The sequence below is a fragment of the Mytilus galloprovincialis genome, chromosome 10 (genome assembly GCF_965363235.1).
Source record: "Mytilus galloprovincialis chromosome 10, xbMytGall1.hap1.1, whole genome shotgun sequence".
Classification (NCBI taxonomy): Eukaryota; Metazoa; Mollusca; class Bivalvia; order Mytilida; family Mytilidae; genus Mytilus; species Mytilus galloprovincialis.
In genome coordinates this window covers 47131871-47150820 of record NC_134847.1, presented here as the reverse complement: position 1 = coordinate 47150820, position 18950 = coordinate 47131871, and the positions used below count along the sequence as shown (strand labels likewise).

At 31.8% G+C, this 18950-nt stretch overlaps 2 protein-coding genes across 2 annotated transcripts; one reads left to right on the top strand and one right to left on the bottom strand.

The window, feature by feature from the left end:
• The first annotated feature begins 4366 nt into the window (after positions 1-4366).
• Positions 4367-18643, top strand: LOC143047682 (serine/threonine-protein kinase 40-like). Its single transcript, XM_076220887.1, has 9 exons — positions 4367-4435; positions 6992-7179; positions 7496-7581; positions 8007-8141; positions 8857-9090; positions 9920-10088; positions 13605-13749; positions 14163-14282; positions 17653-18643. Exons 2-9 carry the CDS (start codon positions 7065-7067, stop codon positions 17987-17989), a joined length of 1341 nt encoding a protein of 446 aa, XP_076077002.1. The 5' UTR covers positions 4367-4435; positions 6992-7064; the 3' UTR covers positions 17990-18643.
• On the bottom strand, positions 11438-12326 carry LOC143047683 (uncharacterized). The gene is made up of 2 exons (XM_076220888.1): positions 12150-12326; positions 11438-11860 (listed from the first exon to the last, which is right to left on the bottom strand). Exons 1-2 carry the CDS (start codon positions 12238-12240, stop codon positions 11568-11570), a joined length of 384 nt encoding a protein of 127 aa, XP_076077003.1. The 5' UTR covers positions 12241-12326; the 3' UTR covers positions 11438-11567.
• Positions 18644-18950: the final 307 nt, after the last annotated feature.

The following is an 18950-nucleotide window of genomic DNA, read 5'->3' as shown; positions in this document are numbered from 1 at the left end:
GCACCCCCCCTTTGCCCTGGGCTAGCACCCCCCCCCTTTCGAAAATTCCTGCATCCGCCACTGAATGTACCATTTATACAATGTTATATAATCGTAGGAACCATTGATCCACTAAATAGCGTCCTTGTTCGCATCATTATTAATGATGAAAGTAACACAAGTTATGTAACATCGTGTCAACTTGCAGAAATATAAATAAATACACCATATTATGATTTAAAGGGGGCGTTTCTTGAAGTTGCGATGTGTACATAAAAATGAAAAGTTTACAAATGGAAACGGTTTTGCCGTAAACTAATTAATGTCTCAGTCGACCTCAGTATATTTACATTTACCATCCCGTTTGCAAGTTTGTACATCATTGTGAGTCTTGCTGTTTTTCTCTGGTCTTCAAGGGTTTTCCATTCTAGTATGGTAATCATTTCACTAACCGAGATGATGTGTTGTAATATCTGTAAGTAACATATCTTGCTGCTCTTCTTTGTACTATTTCTAGCCGGTGTTTGTTGTTCTGCTAAAAAGGGTCCCATATACGGCATGCATACTCCAAGGTTGGTCTGACTGGGGATTTGCATGCAGTTTTCTTTATAGTAGTGTTACTGATATTGAGGTTTCGTTTCAGAAATCGAATGGTCTTGTTTGCTTTGTTACAGATGTTTCTGATGTGTTCGTAAGTCTAAGCTAATGGTACACCCTAGATATTTGGGAGATTTAACAGTCTCCAGTGTGTGTCCGTGCAATTTGTATTCTCTAACTATAGGTTTGCATTTTCTTGTGATTGTTAATACATTGCATTTATCAGGATGAAAGGTCGTTTTCTATTTTGTTTCCCAGATTACAAGCTTGTTGATGTTCTCTTGTAGGTTCACACTAACTGCGTCTGATGCAATGGTCAGATAAACTATGGTATCATCTGCAAAGAGTCTAACACTTGAGCGAATACCTTCTGGTATGTCATTTATGTAGATTTTGAAGAAAGAGATTTTATGTATCTTTTTATCTTTTACTGATGATCATCATTTGTCTATAAAGATTGGTGGACTGATATCACGGTGCGTCCAAAAGTACTGACACTAAATTTCAAATTCTTCAGAGATAAAACATCGTCCTTATAGCGGCACGCTATAGCTTCTTTTCATTTTTTTTGGTTTCTTTCTCCCTTTAAAAGCTCCTGCATAAACTTTATTTAAAAAAATAGTTGATGCAAGCTATACTTTATTGTAGTTTTAACATGGGTAGCATTATATTTCGTGATTATTTTTGCCCGAGCGAATAGAATGCCTATTCATGTTAAAATTACAATAAAGTAGTAGCTTGCATCAATTATTTCGATTCTGATTAGGACAATTAGGGCAATTTATATGTCCGATTGTTATAAGTGTAGCGTTTTTGTGTAGGCTCTTCCATGAACCATGAACCTCCTTTTTTTTTGTTTATAAACCAGCAAACGACTGGCAATGTGATTTTTCAGAAAGAGGAGTTTTAACAGCTAGCATGAACGGTTGTCGTATCTAGGTCAAATATACAATTTACAAATGCAACACATTGCAGTCATAACAAATGAATTAGTAACAATATGTGCATCATTTAAGAGTTGGGAAGTGTTTTAAATTAATGAAATATATTAAATGCATAACAATTTGATAAAATTCATTATTCTGCAGTTTTCAATATACGCACGTGCAAACAAATTTTATTGGATTTAGAGCATAGGTTTATTCAAAAAGCAAAAGGAGCACGTCATGATTAGATTCGTTTTTATAGTGATTAAGATGATAACACAATGTTGACTGCTGTTCACCTATTTTTTACATTTTTACAGGGGATGACTTTAACATGCTTAAGGTCACTCCGATGTATTGCTTTCGCCTAAATTTCCATCATGCATAAATTAGACAAATTAGTTTTGGGTTTTCAACCGATCTATAAAAATCATAGACCCGCGGTCATTACAAGTGAAAAAAGTGCATTTTTATACCTGCGATTTCCGTTCTCCGGTCTTACGATGTTTCAACAAAATATGGAATCATTTCAGTTGTTGATTTTGTACTGAAAATTTGACTGAATTATGTACTATATATACCATGGTTCTTACGAGTAAAAATTTTTAAAAACGAATCCGAATGATGAGTTTGTTTAAATATGTTAATGCCGAGTAAAACACATGGTAGAATAAAATGATATGATATAAATAGATGAAAATTATATATACATGCAACCGTAATATTAATATAATATATAACAACAAATCAGTGTATTCTCTGGGACTATTATTATATTATTTTAATAGTCCAAGGTATACTGATTTGTATCACTACAATATAATAGTTAGTACGGTGAGGTTGAATTTCCTGTCATTTATTTTTCATCCAAGCACGAACTTGTATCAGAAAAAAAATATCTCTGTAAATTAACCTCAGTTTCAGGTATAGAGATGTGATCTGTTTTTGTGACATGTGCTTTTGACCATCCACAAGAACCTGCGGTCATCCGATGTTCAGTACTTCAGTACTTCAGTACTTCTTGTACCTATTGTGTCTTTGTTTTGTTCACGCATCGTTGTCAATATATTGGAACTTGATGCGACTGTCATACAAGTTAGGGGTTTAGCTAGCTAAAAAAAAACAAGTTCAATCCACCATTTTCTAAATAAGACAATGCCTGTTCCTAGTCAGGAATATGACAGTTGTTATCCATTCGACGTTAATTTGATGTGTTTCAGCTTTTGATTTTGCCATTTGATTAGGGAATTTCCTTTTTGAATTTTCCTCGGAGTTCAGTATTTTGGTGTTTTTACTTTTAATACTACGATATTACATATTATATGTATCTGTTCAAAGGTAGCAAACATTATTCAATAAAAAAAATCAAGAACTTTGATGGTGTCAGTCTCAGAGAACATTTTGTTTCAATCAAAATTGGTGTTAACAAAGACGTATAGAAATATATATGTCCTAGTTTTGAAAATAAAGTATGGGTTACTTTTTTCTAAAATAAGATCAGCTATTATTTTGCTGATTGACTATCAAAAAAACTGAATTGCTTTCCGCAAAATGCAAGCACTCATAATGAATGAGTTAATCTATTTTTGTTTAATTGGAAATTCAGATTTCCATACTTTACATCTGTACATCTATAAAGTACTCATGTACAATGCACATCCATTCAAAATGTAATTATCAAAAATGTAAAGCACATTGTACAACAATTCAAAAATCAAAGTACTGAAGTACTGAACATCGGATGACCGCAAGTTCTTGTGGATGGTCCGACAAGCAATTGTCTCAGAAAAAAAAATAACATCTATTTACCTGACAGTGAGGTCAATGTGCAGATATAATTTTTTTTATCAATTATTAAAAAATGTAATGTACAACAATTTATAATCAATAATAGTCAAAATGTAATTATTAAACATGTAATGTGCCACCATTTAAAATGTATCTATTTAAAATGTAATGTACCAAAATAAAAAATGCAATTATTCAAATTGAAATTGTAATTTACTACAATTAAAAATGTAATGAACCACAATTCAAAATGTAATATACCACAATCCAAAATGTAATGAACCACAGTTCAAAATTTACCTTCAAATATTGCATAAAACTTAGTCAAACATTTACATTTGTAACCGAAAACCAATTCTTTGATCTTGGTGTGTTTCTTTTTGATCGGCATTCAACAAGTGTTGCCATTCTCGACATGAGCTGCAAATTAACTGACCTGTTGCATCCTTTTCACACATTTTGCAAAAGAACATTGTATCATCCAGTTTTTCCAATTGAACAGTTTGTTGACATGTCTCCATGCCTATTTGAGTCACAGTACTTCGTTATGAGACCAATGTTGATTGATCAAAACAAGATAAGGGACAAGTTCTTGTATATTTTCAGCAAGGTCTTCTGTGATCAAGAAATCTTCATTAATAGCTTCAGCATCAACTTTACTCACTTCTCAATTGTGCCTGACTGGTACTTGTGCATAGGTATTTAGGGACAGCACAATTTGTGTTTGCCCTCCCTCATTTTTTGTAAAAAATCTGTTATTTTTTCGTTTTCTTTTAATTTCAATATTACGCATTGTTCTGTATTTTGAAAACATAGATACACTGCAAATAGCTATACTCAGAGCGTGTACGTATTTGCTATTTACTATCAATTCCAAGTTTACAATTACTTACCTCAGCAATGGTAACCGTAAATAAATTTTCTTTCTTTAGCTCAGTAACGGATACATTATTTTAATTTAATGACGAAGGGAAGCGATGTCAAAGAGACGTTAAACTATTTTTTTAATCTATTAATTACGGGATCGCGTGGTTGTATTTAGGTATTTCTGGGAAAAATTTTTAAAACATCTAGAAGACATTGACAAAAATATCACTTCCGGCTAGTTGCAATTTGACAGCATGATATTGCAACACAAAATACAAGTAATTTACTAGATACTATAGGTTCACTGGTTGATGTCTTCAAGATCACATTTTAAAAGATAAGGGAAGATAAAAAAAATTAAGGAAATGATCATGCTATAAATCTTTTCCATCGTTAATTCGGATTCATCTCACAAGCTCTTGCTTTAATTTGTAACCAGAGAGCTAGACCGAATGATCTGTCTCTTGTGTGGGTACATTTGTCCACAAAAAAAAATTAAAAATTAAATAGCCAAATGATGAAAAGAAAACATGAAATGACAAATGTACCCACACAAGAGACAGATTATTCGGTCTACCAGAGAGCATGTATCCAGGTGTGTTGATAAGTCGTTATCCTAAGGCTATTTTTTTCTTATTTTTTCTGTAGACTTAGCTTTCATTTTTTATTACCATGCATTTTCAAGCTTGGTAATTCATAATTGTTTCTTAGTAACTCAATGTACGATGCTGTCCCATACTGAACCTTCTGACCTTGTTTGTTTACAATCAAATTTCAATGGCGTAAAACTCACGTGATGTCAATTCGTTCTACCCAATCAAATTGCTCTACTGTCAATTAGGGGATTTTTCAGTCTACGGCAATTACGTTATTTCTTTGTGGGATATTGCTTAAAAATAGTTTGCAATAATTTTGGGTTTTATTTAACAGGAAACCTCATTTTTTGCCATCCCTATCGACATCAATGGAATTTTGTATGAATATTTACCTACAGTCATGATGGTCAGAATATCGATCTTTTTATAATGAATAAAAAAAAAAATTCTATGAAAAATAAATGTAAATTGTTTTTTATTAACCTTCTCTATATTCCTGTACAAAATTATAACATGGACATCGTTTTTTCATATAGTTTTTCTTTCATTTCGGTCGGGCTTTTTTCGCTGGAAAATCGCGAAAGACGTAATTAAGGAGCATGTCATTTTAAAATTCCTAAAAATACGATTTTCTTGACCTGTATTGATTGCCACAAGACTGATGACGCTGAATGGAATGTACACAAAGCAATGGAGGCCGGAAGTGGGATTTTGTGAAGTTCTAGAATGTGTTTAGACATTCGAAAGTCGGGATTGAAACAGGCATTAGAAAATTGGCATTTTAGAGCAATAATTGAGAACAACAATGAAAACTTACCTTTAGAAATGTTTTTTTATTCAAAAGTGCAGAAAAAACGTATTCTGCACTGTTTTTCTACGCCGGAAGTAGCGTAGTGACGTCAATGCGTAGTTTCCCCGTGTGTTAAGTTCAAACACAAATACCTAACGAACTGACAAGATGACCGATTTTAGACTACGGTAGGATATCTACTCTACAAATTTATATCATCACCACCGGGATTCGAACCCCGGCCACTTGCGTGACAGTCAGTGCGTTAACCCACTGAGCCAAAGAATCGATTCCCTAGCTCAGTTGATTAAGACTGGCTTCATATGTTCTACCTGTACTAAGGAGGGGAAGCAACCCTGCTACACTATTCCCCCACCACAAGAGTCATCATATCTTTATATATGACTCTAAACAACACAAACGCTAGCTATACTCCAGATAACCATCGTGGATTTTTTAGTTGGGCGCCAAATGTAACTAGAGAGCATGTATCTACTCTACAAATTTATATCGTCACCACCGGGATTCAAACCCAGGCCATTTACGTGAGTCAGTGCATTAACCCACTGAGCCAAAGAATCAATTCCCTAGCTCAGTTAATTAAGACTGGCTTTATATGTTCTACCAGTACTAAGGAGGGGAAGCAACCCCGCTACAAATTAATAAAATAATATGAGTCCGGCATTTACTGTACCTGTAAATGAAGATGAAGTCTGTATGAATTTTTTTTTTAATTCAAACATGTTCATAAAAGAAACGGAAATATTGTAACGTTTTGGATTTTGGTTCTGTTGTTTGGGATTAAGTTGTGACGTTATTAAAGTCATATGAAACCAGTGAGTGGTGAAAAATACTGTTTATCTAATTCTTGAACCAATGCATGTATATATCATAAACTTAGAACTCTGTGCACGATTTTGTCATTTTTTACACAAATGTATCGTATAATCGTCAATTTTTTTCTCTCTGTCTGTTATGATTTAACAAATATGGCTGCTCAATAAATGCTGTGTTTTAAAGCCGAAGTTTACCGATTGTCACCTTATAGTAAATAAATAACAAAAAGCATGGGTATTGAGCACGTGTTTAACATGTACAATCAGATAATTGTTTATTTTAATGACAGATCCATGCGTATTGCGATCGGAATTTCACTTCAGAAAGTCAAGTATGAATTTTGTTCCAGTCTGATGATTATATGCAGAGTTATGGTCCTTGGACTTTGAAAATTCACTTAAAGTTTTCAAAATATTTTTTTCATCATGCTTGAAGACACTGAATTGATATTTGTTATATAGTTTACACCATTACAAGTTATAGATCAAGTTTTGTTCCAATATGATGATTTTTTGATTACACATATGCTGGAATTAGTCTTCAAAATAATTTTTTTGTAGTAATTAATAAATGAATGTACATGTATCTAGTTAATTAACATGTCTTTATAGATTTAAAGCGATTCTTTTAATCTGTGGATCAACCATGATGACCAAAGAAAGAATACAGTTATGATGGAATTAAATGATGAAAAGGTCCTTAGGAGTTTCCTCCTTAAACCAGCAATCCACTAGTAGTAAGGTCCAAAGATTAAATCCACCTTCCGCAGAAGTCAGGAAAGCTGGACCCTATCTGTTAGGTAACAAATTAACAAAATATTGAATTAGACAAGATAAATATATAATTAATGTCAGTTTCTTGGAAAAAATATTATTTTACACATTTAACACGTGTTCATAATTTTCAGTGTTGTCACAATTCAAAAATATTTTTAAATTATGAAGGGCAAATGTTTAAATATTTGAGAAAAACAAAGTCTTGGAAATTTAACCAAGCACAAAACTCAATGCCCTTGTTTCATACAAGTTGAATCAGTTGATATTTAATGGTGATAGATTTTAGTGAAAATGTCTAAAGTTGTCTTCTTATGATAATATTAGGAAATCTTATTACAGGACCAAGACAAGGATCTTCTCCTGTAAGAAGTATTGTACAGTGTTTGGCAAGAAAAGATGGAACAGATAAATTCTACACTATAAAGGTATAAAATGGTTGCCATGCTGGAAATCTTTATTTTGCTTCTATATTTATAACATGTCTTTTTCCTTTTCTGTTTCCAAAAGGTATATAATGTTGTCCAAAATTTTATTTTGGAAACAATACATCTAGAACTACATTTTGTAATCAGAGACCCTGCCCAGATTAAGCCAAAGCTTTTATTATATTAGCAGATCGCTGGTCTGTCATTCTTAAACACCTATTTATGTTTTCAAATGCAATACATTGACTGAAACTATTGCAAAACATTAGTGGATTTGAGAACTTTCTACATATGTTCCTGTATGTGTAAATTTGTTTTTAAGGGGACAACCGTTTGAGTATTAAAGACAGATTTCACTCCTATCCATGTGAGGAATTGTCAATTGTTGCTTTATTACTGCATATTCTACATATTCTATGTTCTAGATTTTAACCCTGTCTGACCCCAGAGAAGAGAGCCAAGATGATAGACAAGGGAAAATGTTGTTACACACAGAATATTCTTTGTTGTCTCTCCTTCACAACCAAGATGGAGTTGTACATCATCATGGACTGTTTAAGGTAAAACCAATCTTCATGCGATTCAGGTTCTAATGGTGGTGTAAACTATTTCAAGAATCTTCTTCTCTGAATCTACTGGGCCAAATACCTTCAAAGTGTAACTGAATGTTCCTTAGGGTATCTAGTTTATAAATCATATGAGAAGTTTTGATCTGTTATAATGTTCAGCATATTAAGATCTACAAAAAAGGGAATATGTCCAAAATTATCAACTGACCCTTAAGGAGTAATTGCCCTTCAAGGACAATTTTACACAATTTGTTTATCATGTTTTCTAACCTTTAAAATAGTCTTCTCTACTTGAACCAAATTAAACCAAACTTAAGATGAATGATTCTTAGGTTACTTAGAATAAAGTTTATGTTTTATTTTCTGTTTTCCTCAGAAAAACATGGCCCCAATGGCTGAAAATAGAACATCAAGTAAAATGCAGTTTCAGAGTATCTAGTATAAATTTTGTATTTTATTATCATGTACGTCAAGTAACATAACCATTATGGCTAAAATGGAACATAGCGGTAAAATGCATTTATTTGCTTTTGAATAAATATGACAGATACAAAGAACATTTACATGGCATTTTTAAACCACTCATTTATATATTTAAAAGCAATGATAATCATTTAAGCAAAAAAATTATAGGTAAGCAATTCAGGCTCTTGAGAGCCTCTTGTTTCTTCTAATATATCCATAAAAAAATGATTCCCTTTTTCAGGATGAAGCATTAGAGGATAAAGAAAGTTCCAGATATTATCCTGGCCAGTCCGTCCCTAGAAAGAGAAGACGACTCTGTCTGGTGTTAGACTGTCTGGTTCACCATGATTTTAGTGACGAAAATCAAGAACTTGTCAACCTACAACATTATGTCATTAAAGAGAAGAAACTGTCGGAGAAAGAAGCCATAATTGTATTTCTTGATATTGTTAGAGTTGTGGAGAGTTTACATAGGGTATACTATATCATTTATAACATATTGTAAAGTGTGAAAGATTAATTTTATTTCTTATCGATTTCAGCATTAAGATAAAATCTTGACAAAATATCCACTTGCATACATTCCATCTTTAGATAGATCAAAAGTAAATAAAAACACCAAAATAAAACCTAACAGTCAGTCGTTAGTTTTCTCATTTAAATTGTTTTACATTGTCTTATCGGGGCCTTTTATAGCTGACTATGCGGTATGGGCTTTGCTCATTGTTGATGGTCATACGGTGACCTACAGTTGTTAATGTCTGTGTCATTTTGGTCTTTTGTGGATAGTTGTTTCATTGGCAATCATACCACATCTTCTTTTTTATAGGTTTAGCTTTTGAAAGCATGAAATGTTACTGTATTTTTGAATATTTGTTAGTATCATTGATTCTAATTTTACTAATGTTTAAAGAATGTTAACCACATCAATGAAATCACATTTACATTAACCCAAAGGGATTCAATGCACTAAAAAAGAAATAGAAAGATGTTTATTTTTTATGTCAAAGATACAGCAAATCAACAAAAAATAAGGAATAAAAAGGAATCATCTCATTGTAAAGTTAAAAATACTGTTTTCAACTACAATGTACACACTTGTGGTTATACTGTAAGTCAGATGCCTCAGTGAAACTATTTGTGACACTTGACCTATTGACATTATTTAAAATCGCTGTGGTTATATGGCATTTCTATTGTAACTTGAAAATTTTACAGGATCATTTGTTATGTCTTTCAATGGTTGACAATAACTGATGAGTTGTCGTCTCATGATTATTGTATATGTGAAATGTATATTTCAGAAAAATTTGGTTCATCGTGATTTAAAGCTTGGTAACATGGTACTGAACAAGAAGACAAAGAGGATAACAATAACCAATTTCTGTCTTGGAAAACTTCTGGTCTCCGAGACGGATCCATTAAAGGACCAAAGGGGTAGTCCTGCTTATATCAGCCCTGATGTCTTAAGTGGTAGGTTCTATAACAAGCTCTTGAATCAAGGCTTATCCTTTTAAGAACTTCTCACCCTTATCATATATTATGATTCTTGAAATAGGGACCTACACCAGCAGCTCGTTTCAACCACTGTCTGTATGTCCCATAATTGGTTTTTCGTTCTCTAAGTTTATTTTGCCTCAAATAAATGTTGTGAAACTTATACACAGTTCTAAGTAGCGTGAAACACAGATAACTTTTATCATTCTAAAGTTATGCCCCTTAAAAATTTTGTTTCCATTTGAGATTTGGTGGCCTCAATTTTCCTTTCTAGAGTTATGCCCAATAAATTGAACAATTGCCATTTTTTTTGTTCTCTAAACTCAAGTTTGACAAGCAAATGTGAACATGTATTTAGTTCAAATTTTGGTAGTGCCATTTTTACCATTGTTGAGTTACATGTTTGTCTGTTTATAATCATAAATGCAGCTCTTTGAATCTTATTCGAGTTTATTAAATTTTGTGACATTTAAATTCACAAGACCAAAAACAAATGTCAGATTCATTTTTTTTCCATATAGAAAACATAAATCATTGTTTGTTTGGGTATTTTGGAGTTCGGTTTTTTTTCCATATAATTTCAATATTTTCTTGTACATGTTTTTTTAAATTCTGTTGGCAAATTTTTCAGCTGTGAATATAAGGTACATGAAAAGGAGTATCTTTTTTAAGTTAAAATAGTATAGTGATATACAATGAAAATTAAACTCTTAGTCTCATACAAATATAAGGATCAAAACAGAATTGTATTTTCATATTTTTTTAACATTATGAAAGGATAATGACCTTATCCAATGATAAATGATGTATGTTCACTAAATCCATTTCTATATAAGTATGTACAGGCTGACCCAAGCTAAGTCTTGTAATAGTAATCAATTGCTATCAATGACCAAGAATAAAGATGAAAGGGAACTTATGATTGGTACTTTATTTTGATTTTGTACATTAATTAATTTGTTGAGTAATATTAATCACTTTGGTCTTCTCAAGTGAATTTTTTCCAAATAAATTATCATAATTGAGTTTAAACAAAATAAAGGTGAATTATAGAATATTTTTTAACTCTTTTTTTTATACAAATATACTCCCTGAAAATTAATTTAACATTTATATGTTTTTTGTCAATTTGTTTTTCTCCCACATAATTAATTTGTTTTATTGGTATTCATAATATATATATAAATTGTTGTTGAGGCAAATTAATTTCGTAATTTTTGTCTGGTATGTTTGTTATTTTAATTGTGTATTAACAATACTGTAGATCTTCTGAAAATATTTTTGGCAACAATGATATTGAGAACATAAAACAAATTATTTGATATATTAGTTTATTAAGCACTATTCAATAGTCCATAAGCACTAGCATGCATACACTTCATTTAGACATAAAATAACAATACATATAATCAATTTAAACATTAGCACTGAATTTTACACAATAACAAATTGTCACTAAGCTGTTCTTGAGTAAGCACAGAACATCTCTGTGAAGGACGTTGCCATGGTATCTGTTTCTGGTTGACTGTCTGTTGTGGCTGTTGGAGTAGGATGACTGGGGTCATTGGACTGTAGAATCAGGGCAGACAACTCTTGGATTTCTTGCCATTTCTTTGTCTTTAACTTTTCAAACACCTTTTTGACGCCAACTGTAACTGACTTCTGGGATTGTAGATGTACACCATAACCACTGGCTCCCTCTATGTTGGCTGTGAAGATCTGTTGGTCTAAACGATGAATCTTGGTATCTGAAAAATTAAAATAAACAATTAAGTAATTTGTTATATTTAATAGAGTCAAAAAGATCACATTTGTATATTTTTTAAATTATATAAATTTTAATTTATTTTTAACTTCAAATGAAAGATAAATTACTATTGCTACATGTTGATTGAAGATATAGTTTATTTTTATTGTTGTGAAATACATTAGAAATAAATGAGATTTACCAATCAAATTATATATTTTAGATAAATATATTTCTTTTTGAATGTGTCAGTAAAAGGGAAAATTTACTTTTCACTATAAGTAACCTACCTAGCATAGAAAGTTGTACAACAGAATTGTCATAGACAATAAGTAAGGACTTGAGGTCAGCAGCATAGGTCAGAATGTTACTGAGTTCCATTGTAATAGTAGTGGGTAGTGAAGTAGATATTGGCAGTTCAACTGTTGAGCAAGTTATGATTTTTCCAACTTAGTGCTTCCTTTTTATAACAAAAATTGCTCCAAATGAATTCCTTGGCTTTACCAAGCTGAGATAAATAATAAGTAATAATGAAAACATGAAAGACTTCAAAGGGTAAAAATAATTACTAATTTACTTTGATCTTGCACTTTCACTAATGAGTTGTGTAAACTGCAAGCCAAACAATATTATGAATAGGCATTAATTTGTCTTGAGAAAAGTGTAAATTAATGTATTTCTTTGTGTTCCGTGAGACAAATTGTAATTGTTAACAAAACATTATTATTTTCAGTTGTAAATAATTTAGTAATGAATTGCTATTATAATAACATATGGGAATATATTAATTCCATATTTGATATAATCATCATTGAAGATTTATCTGCTGAATTTAAAATTCAAGTTTATACATAAAAAAAGATAGATTAAAAATATAACTTGAAAAGTCAAAAATAAGTAAATGAATGAAAAATAAAAAAAGGCAGAAATGAATGAAAAATAAATAGAAATAAATTTCCATCTGTCCTTAAGTCTTGTGAGCTCACGTCCCTATATCCGTACAATTCTTGCCAGATTTATATGAAATTTGATGTTATAGGAAAACATGTCTTGAACTTATTAAAAAATAAATGCCAAATATTTTTTTAAGGAGTTATTCCATAGGGAAATATAAGTTGTATGGAAATTTCATTGTAAGTGCTTTCAAGCTTATATTTCTTGTAGGATTGTTATAAATTTTTTCAAAGATTCATTTCAGTAATTTGTGGGACATGTTCAAAAATGAGCACTGATCAATTATTTTTACAGGAGTAATGTCCCTTGGAAATTAAAAATTATATAGGAAATAATAAAATTGCATTGAAAGCACTGTCAAGTATACAATTCTAATAAGATTTTTATGAAATGTATATATAAGGTTTATATCAACATCAGCAAAGTCTCAGATTAGTCGTAAGATTAGTGCCAATCAACTTTTTATTATGAAGTAAGCCCTTCTGAAATATGAATTTTATGAAAAATTGCATTGTAAGCACTCTCATACATACTTTTCATTTAGTATTGTTTTGAATTTTACATCACAGTTTATATCAGGAATTTTCAGGATGAACTTGAAAATTTTCTCTGATCTATGACATTTATTTTTAATAGAGTTATGTCCCTTTGGTATGTAATTTATATAGAACATTGCATTGTTAGCTTTGTCATGCCTACATTACTTGTCAAATTTTATTGAAATTTATTTCAAAGGTTTATTCTAGAAACATTGAAACACTGTTCCTTTACTATGTTGTGTATAATTTTAGGCAAACCATATCTCGGCAAGCCAAGTGACATGTGGGCCCTGGGTGTAGTATTGTTTACCATGTTATATGGACAGTTTCCATTCTATGACAGTCAGCCACAGGAGTTATTCAGGAAGATAAAAGCTGCAGAGTTTACTATGCCAAGGTATGATTATTTATTTTGAATGTTTCAATCAACACAGCCTCAAATTTCAGCTTAACAAAATGAATCTTTTGTCTTAAGTTCAAATGATACAGTAGAAATAATGAGAATAATAATATGGTCTTGGTTCATTCATACTTTATCAGTAGTTGATAGAGTAAGACGATATGATTAAAGCATTTAAGTATTCATGTATTATGTTGTCTGCTCTATGGTCGGGTTGTTGTCTCTTTGGCACATTCCCCATTTCCATTCTCAATTTTATATATACATTAAAATTAAGAAGAAAAAAATCCTATCCTTATAGCTATATAGAATGTTAACATGTACAGCTAAAAGAAGTCTTTTTAATTATTTAAAATTTATAGCATGTGTCCCATCCATCAATGCTAGGAAGTATATTTCATTAATTTCAGTGATGGGAGAGTTTCTGAAGATTCTAAGTATATCATTCAAAATCTTTTAACATTGGACTCTGAGAAGCGTTTAACAGCTTTAGAGGTCATAGAACAGTTACAGTCACTTCTTGATAAATGGTGAGTGTAATAAAATTTAAAGTTTTACACTATTAGGTACGTATGTATAAGAAAAAAATTTCATTGCAGAAAGAAAGAGAGGGGGGGCGGGAGCAGGACCTTTTTCAAGACGTCGGGATTGAGTGTTTTTAAACTTGGGATTTCAGGATAGACCCTTTTGGGATCAGGGTTTTTTTTTTTCGGGATGTCGGGATTTAATTATTTTTAAATTTGTGACTTCAGGATTTCATGATTTAAAGCCCCGGATTTCTGGATCATACAGAAATTAACCACTATTGGTCAATGTACAGCCTTCAACAATAAGTTAAATCCATAAAGTATGTACATTCAAAGAGCACATGTACCTGGTATAACATCCTTTGTTCATCTATCATCGTCATTCGATACTGGCCATGAGGCAGAGCCTTAACCTTATTTCTATGCCAGGTACATTGTTTGATAATAGGGAGAAACATACATGTTCTCAGAGATGCAACTAATCGCGGACCTAAGGGGCAGAATTTATGCAGGTCCGGCAAACCTCGTTGCTGTGTAGGACCTGATGGCCAGCAATATTTAAGTATGCTTTGGTCAGCCAAAACTTTTAAATTCCCTGTTGGTCCTGGCAGCTTATTTTGTACATAAAATTGATTTTACAACCACGCATGATTACATAGAACAACATTCAAGGCTTTGATTACATAATAGTGTTACGAATTTACAGTTTAAGAAGTTGAAATATTTCTAGTTGTATATTTTTCGAAACCTCTTTGAATTTTTCATTTGATCTCTTTATCATTGAAAACGGCATTAAAAATCATCCCTTTATCCTTTGTTGCTATCAGACGCTTTACCTGTATAATTGTTGCTAGGGTGTTCTCTTCGAGGTCCGCGTTCGAAGTATAAATAGTGGGTAGCTTTCAGTTTAAATCGTTTAAATCATTTGTACCGAAGACAGCAGACAGTAAACATCAGAAAGGAAGTAGTTTATAGCAGGCAGAAGGTTCAGTTTAAGTAAAGTGAAGTGCTTGGAACCTGCGGACAGAATAGAGAATGGGCTAAGACTGTCCAAACAGGGCTGGTGCGTCTCACATCTCTCACTATTGCAGTGAGTATTTGCTGACATACCATGCCTTAGTGCTACCCTGTTGTTCCGACAGTTATAGACATGTTTATTAAATACAGTTTTATACCTTTTAGGTTTCAGCCTAGTTTGATACATTTAGGTTTAAGCCTGTTTGATACGTTCCGGTTCAGCCCCGTTTTATACATTTAGGTTTAAGCCCGTTTGATATATTTCGGTTCAGCCCTGTTTTATACATTTAGGATTCAGACCCGTTCCATACATTTAGGTTAAAGACCAGTTCCAAACATTTAGGTTTCAGACCAGTTCCAAATATTTAGGTTAAAGACCAGTTCCATACATTTAGGTTTCAGACCAGTTTCATAAGTTAGGTTTCAGACCAGTTTCATAAGTTAGGTTTCAGACCAGTTTCATAAGTTAGGTTTCAGACCAGTTTCATAAGTTAGGTTTCAGACCAGTTTCATACATTTAGGTTTCAAACCAGTTCCATACATTTAGGTTTCAGACTATAGTTTCAAACAGTTGGTTTAAACAGTATCGGACTGAAAGGGTTTTAAACAGTTTTAATTCAACAGGTTCGGGTTAGGTTGATAGGTGTTGGAATTCGTTTTATGTAGTATAGTATTTGTTTCATATTTGATAGTGATAGTGTTAACTTTTTATTGACTTTAGAACTTTTGAATTGCTTTTTAAATCCCAGGAAACTGATACGAACCCGAGGATAAAAATATCTAAATGTCCCAGCCGGGTTACACGTTACAATAGAAATCGGGAGTTCAAACTGTTTTAATCATAAATATTATAGCCTGACACAACTTCCAAATATCCTTCCTTTAAAAATAAAAAGTAAACCTTTGGCAGTATAAATTTCAGTTTTGAAATTGTATGTTTGACATCGTTAATTTATTGAAATATTTATATCAAACGCAGTTGATTAGTTGTAACAGAGAATACACACCATTGGTTTGAAAAACGATGTAACTTTGACCTCAGTATCAGAGTTAAATAAATATATGGGTCACTGAATATTCACAATATATTTCAGATCGTCTGTTGTTTTGATGTCAAAGATTATTTTATTTTTTAAGCTTTTCTTTCAAATTAGTTTTAATCCAAAAAAAAAGTAAAAACATTGCTTGACTGTACCTTAAGTTGAATATCTATATCCAAATTAAATTAATTAAAGCTGTAATCCATGATCACAAATTGAAATGCTTTGTTTTCAATTGTTGAAAGCCATGTGCTTTTTGGAGGGTAAATTTGGGAAACCCCTTAACACGAAACAGTCACATTTCATTGTTATTTATAGACAGTAAGAATTTCATTTTGATTAACTGCTAACTGCTAATATTTATTCATGAAAAATTAACAATTTCTTAGGGTAAAACTGATAATACTTTAATTCACTACATCTAGGGATGTGTAAAATGAAAAAAAAGGGGGGGGGGTGCTGTTGTTTTTTTCTTCATAATATTACAAACATAGATTATTTTGAGTGAAAATATAGGTTTGGCAGAAATGTGATGGGTCTGGCACAACTTGGTACCCTGTAGGCCCCAATGTCTGACAGGGAAAAAAAACTGTTTGCATCTGTGATGTTACATTACTTGATAACTGTTTTAATGTGTCCTTTTATGAACACAATTGTGTATTGTAAGAGTACATCAATATTTTTTTTGTTTTTAATGTGTCCTTTTATGAACACAATTTAATTTAAGAGCAAATTGATATTCTTATCATTATTTAAATCTATTTAAAACATATATAGCTATCAATGTTGACTCCATTGGTTGGCATTAAAAAACAAAAAAGCAATGCTGATGATATATTTTTTTTTTTGGGTAAAGATGGCATAAAATGCAATCTAAACCGTATGATTTTGACTTGATTACTTAATCTTCCAAGGTTTATCACTACCTTTTTGATACACGAAATATTGTGCATTGATCATAACATTCTATACATCCTATCCATGAACATTTCCAGAAATTTATCAATTTACTAATGCTCAAATGAGATAGTCACAAAATTATGTTACACTTGTCAAGAAATTTACAAAACTCTTGCAAGGTGCAGGAATCTATTATCTGTCCTGAAAATATAAATGATCTCATTGTTAAGTCATCTAAAAAATTGGAGTTATCTTCCTTTGTCCAGAATTATAGTTGAATTAACTGCAAAAAAATCAATGCTTTATACCATGTATACATTCTATATTTAATTTTACTTCCCACTGATAAATTATAGCAATCTTTATCCTTCAGTGCTTACAATCACTTTGATTTAATAACAATTATTGTTTGACAGGAAAGCGATGTCTAGTATAAGTGGTCCTCTACAAGTAGTCCCTGATATTGATGACAAGTATGTTAATGATAACAAGGGTGAAGAGGATGAAGGTTCAGCTATACTTCTATCAGACATTCCATCTGTTGATGGTGGCGACACCTCCACACAGATCACTGATCTAGCTCATGGAATCACTCCAGACAATGACCGACAACCCAAAGAGAAGGTACCAGTCAGAAGACGCAGACACATATCATCCAATCCACCAATCCACCGGATGACAGACGATGCTCAGCCACTTACACCTACAGAGATGACGGCACATAGACAACTGTTGTCACAGCACAGAACTTGAAGTTACTACTAGGAAAAGAGTAGACAGGGTTGTTCTTAAAAATGTTATCTGTTGTCAATGGCACACCTCATGTTTTTCTACAGCTGTTGTAGTGTATGTGATTATGTGATGTGATGTCTTGGTTTGATATTTATTGGTATTTGATGTTATGACTTTGTTATGTAGTCAGAATGTGTAAAATTGTATATTGTAGTGGGTTCTCATTGACAATTGTCATAGGATATGTAGATTAGGAAAATCATGATTACTTAAATGTTTACCCCTTTTGATAGATCCTTGCATAGGACATTAGGAAAATCATGGTTATTCAAATTTTTACCCCTTTTGATAGATACTTTCATAGGACATTAGAGGAAAATCATGGTTATTCAAATTTTTACCCCTTTTGATAGATACTTTCATAGGACATTAGGAAAATCATGGTTATTCAAATTTTTACCCCTTTTGATAGATACTTTCATAGGATGTAAGCCTACACAGAAAGTTTGCATCTTTCTTTTCTTTTCTTTTTTAAGTCTTATTGCATCGTCTTACTATACAATTTCACAGAAAAATTCTACATTTGGTCTTCACTTGTTTGCTTAGAGAATATACTGAGCTTTTATTTTGAATTGCTTCAATGCAATATTTCTTGTTATTTCTTATGCAGCAAAAATACTGCAATCTGATTGGTTGACTACCCCGGTGTAAATAACACCCCACCCTTGTTCAGCTGGGGATAAATAATTTTTTTTTTTTTTTTTTTTTTTGTAAACTCAAAAGAACACAAAAATTTCTGTATTTTTCCAAATATAAAGTAAAAAAGTATTTGACACTGTGCAGCAACATGGACATACATTGAAATAATGTTACGCTGGAAATTTTTCATTACCATTTTTACAATTTTACGTCCTGGTTTCAAAATGAGTAAAGGAATTGTTCATAAGAAATAAATTCGTTATCTTGGTGTAATCAGGGGTGT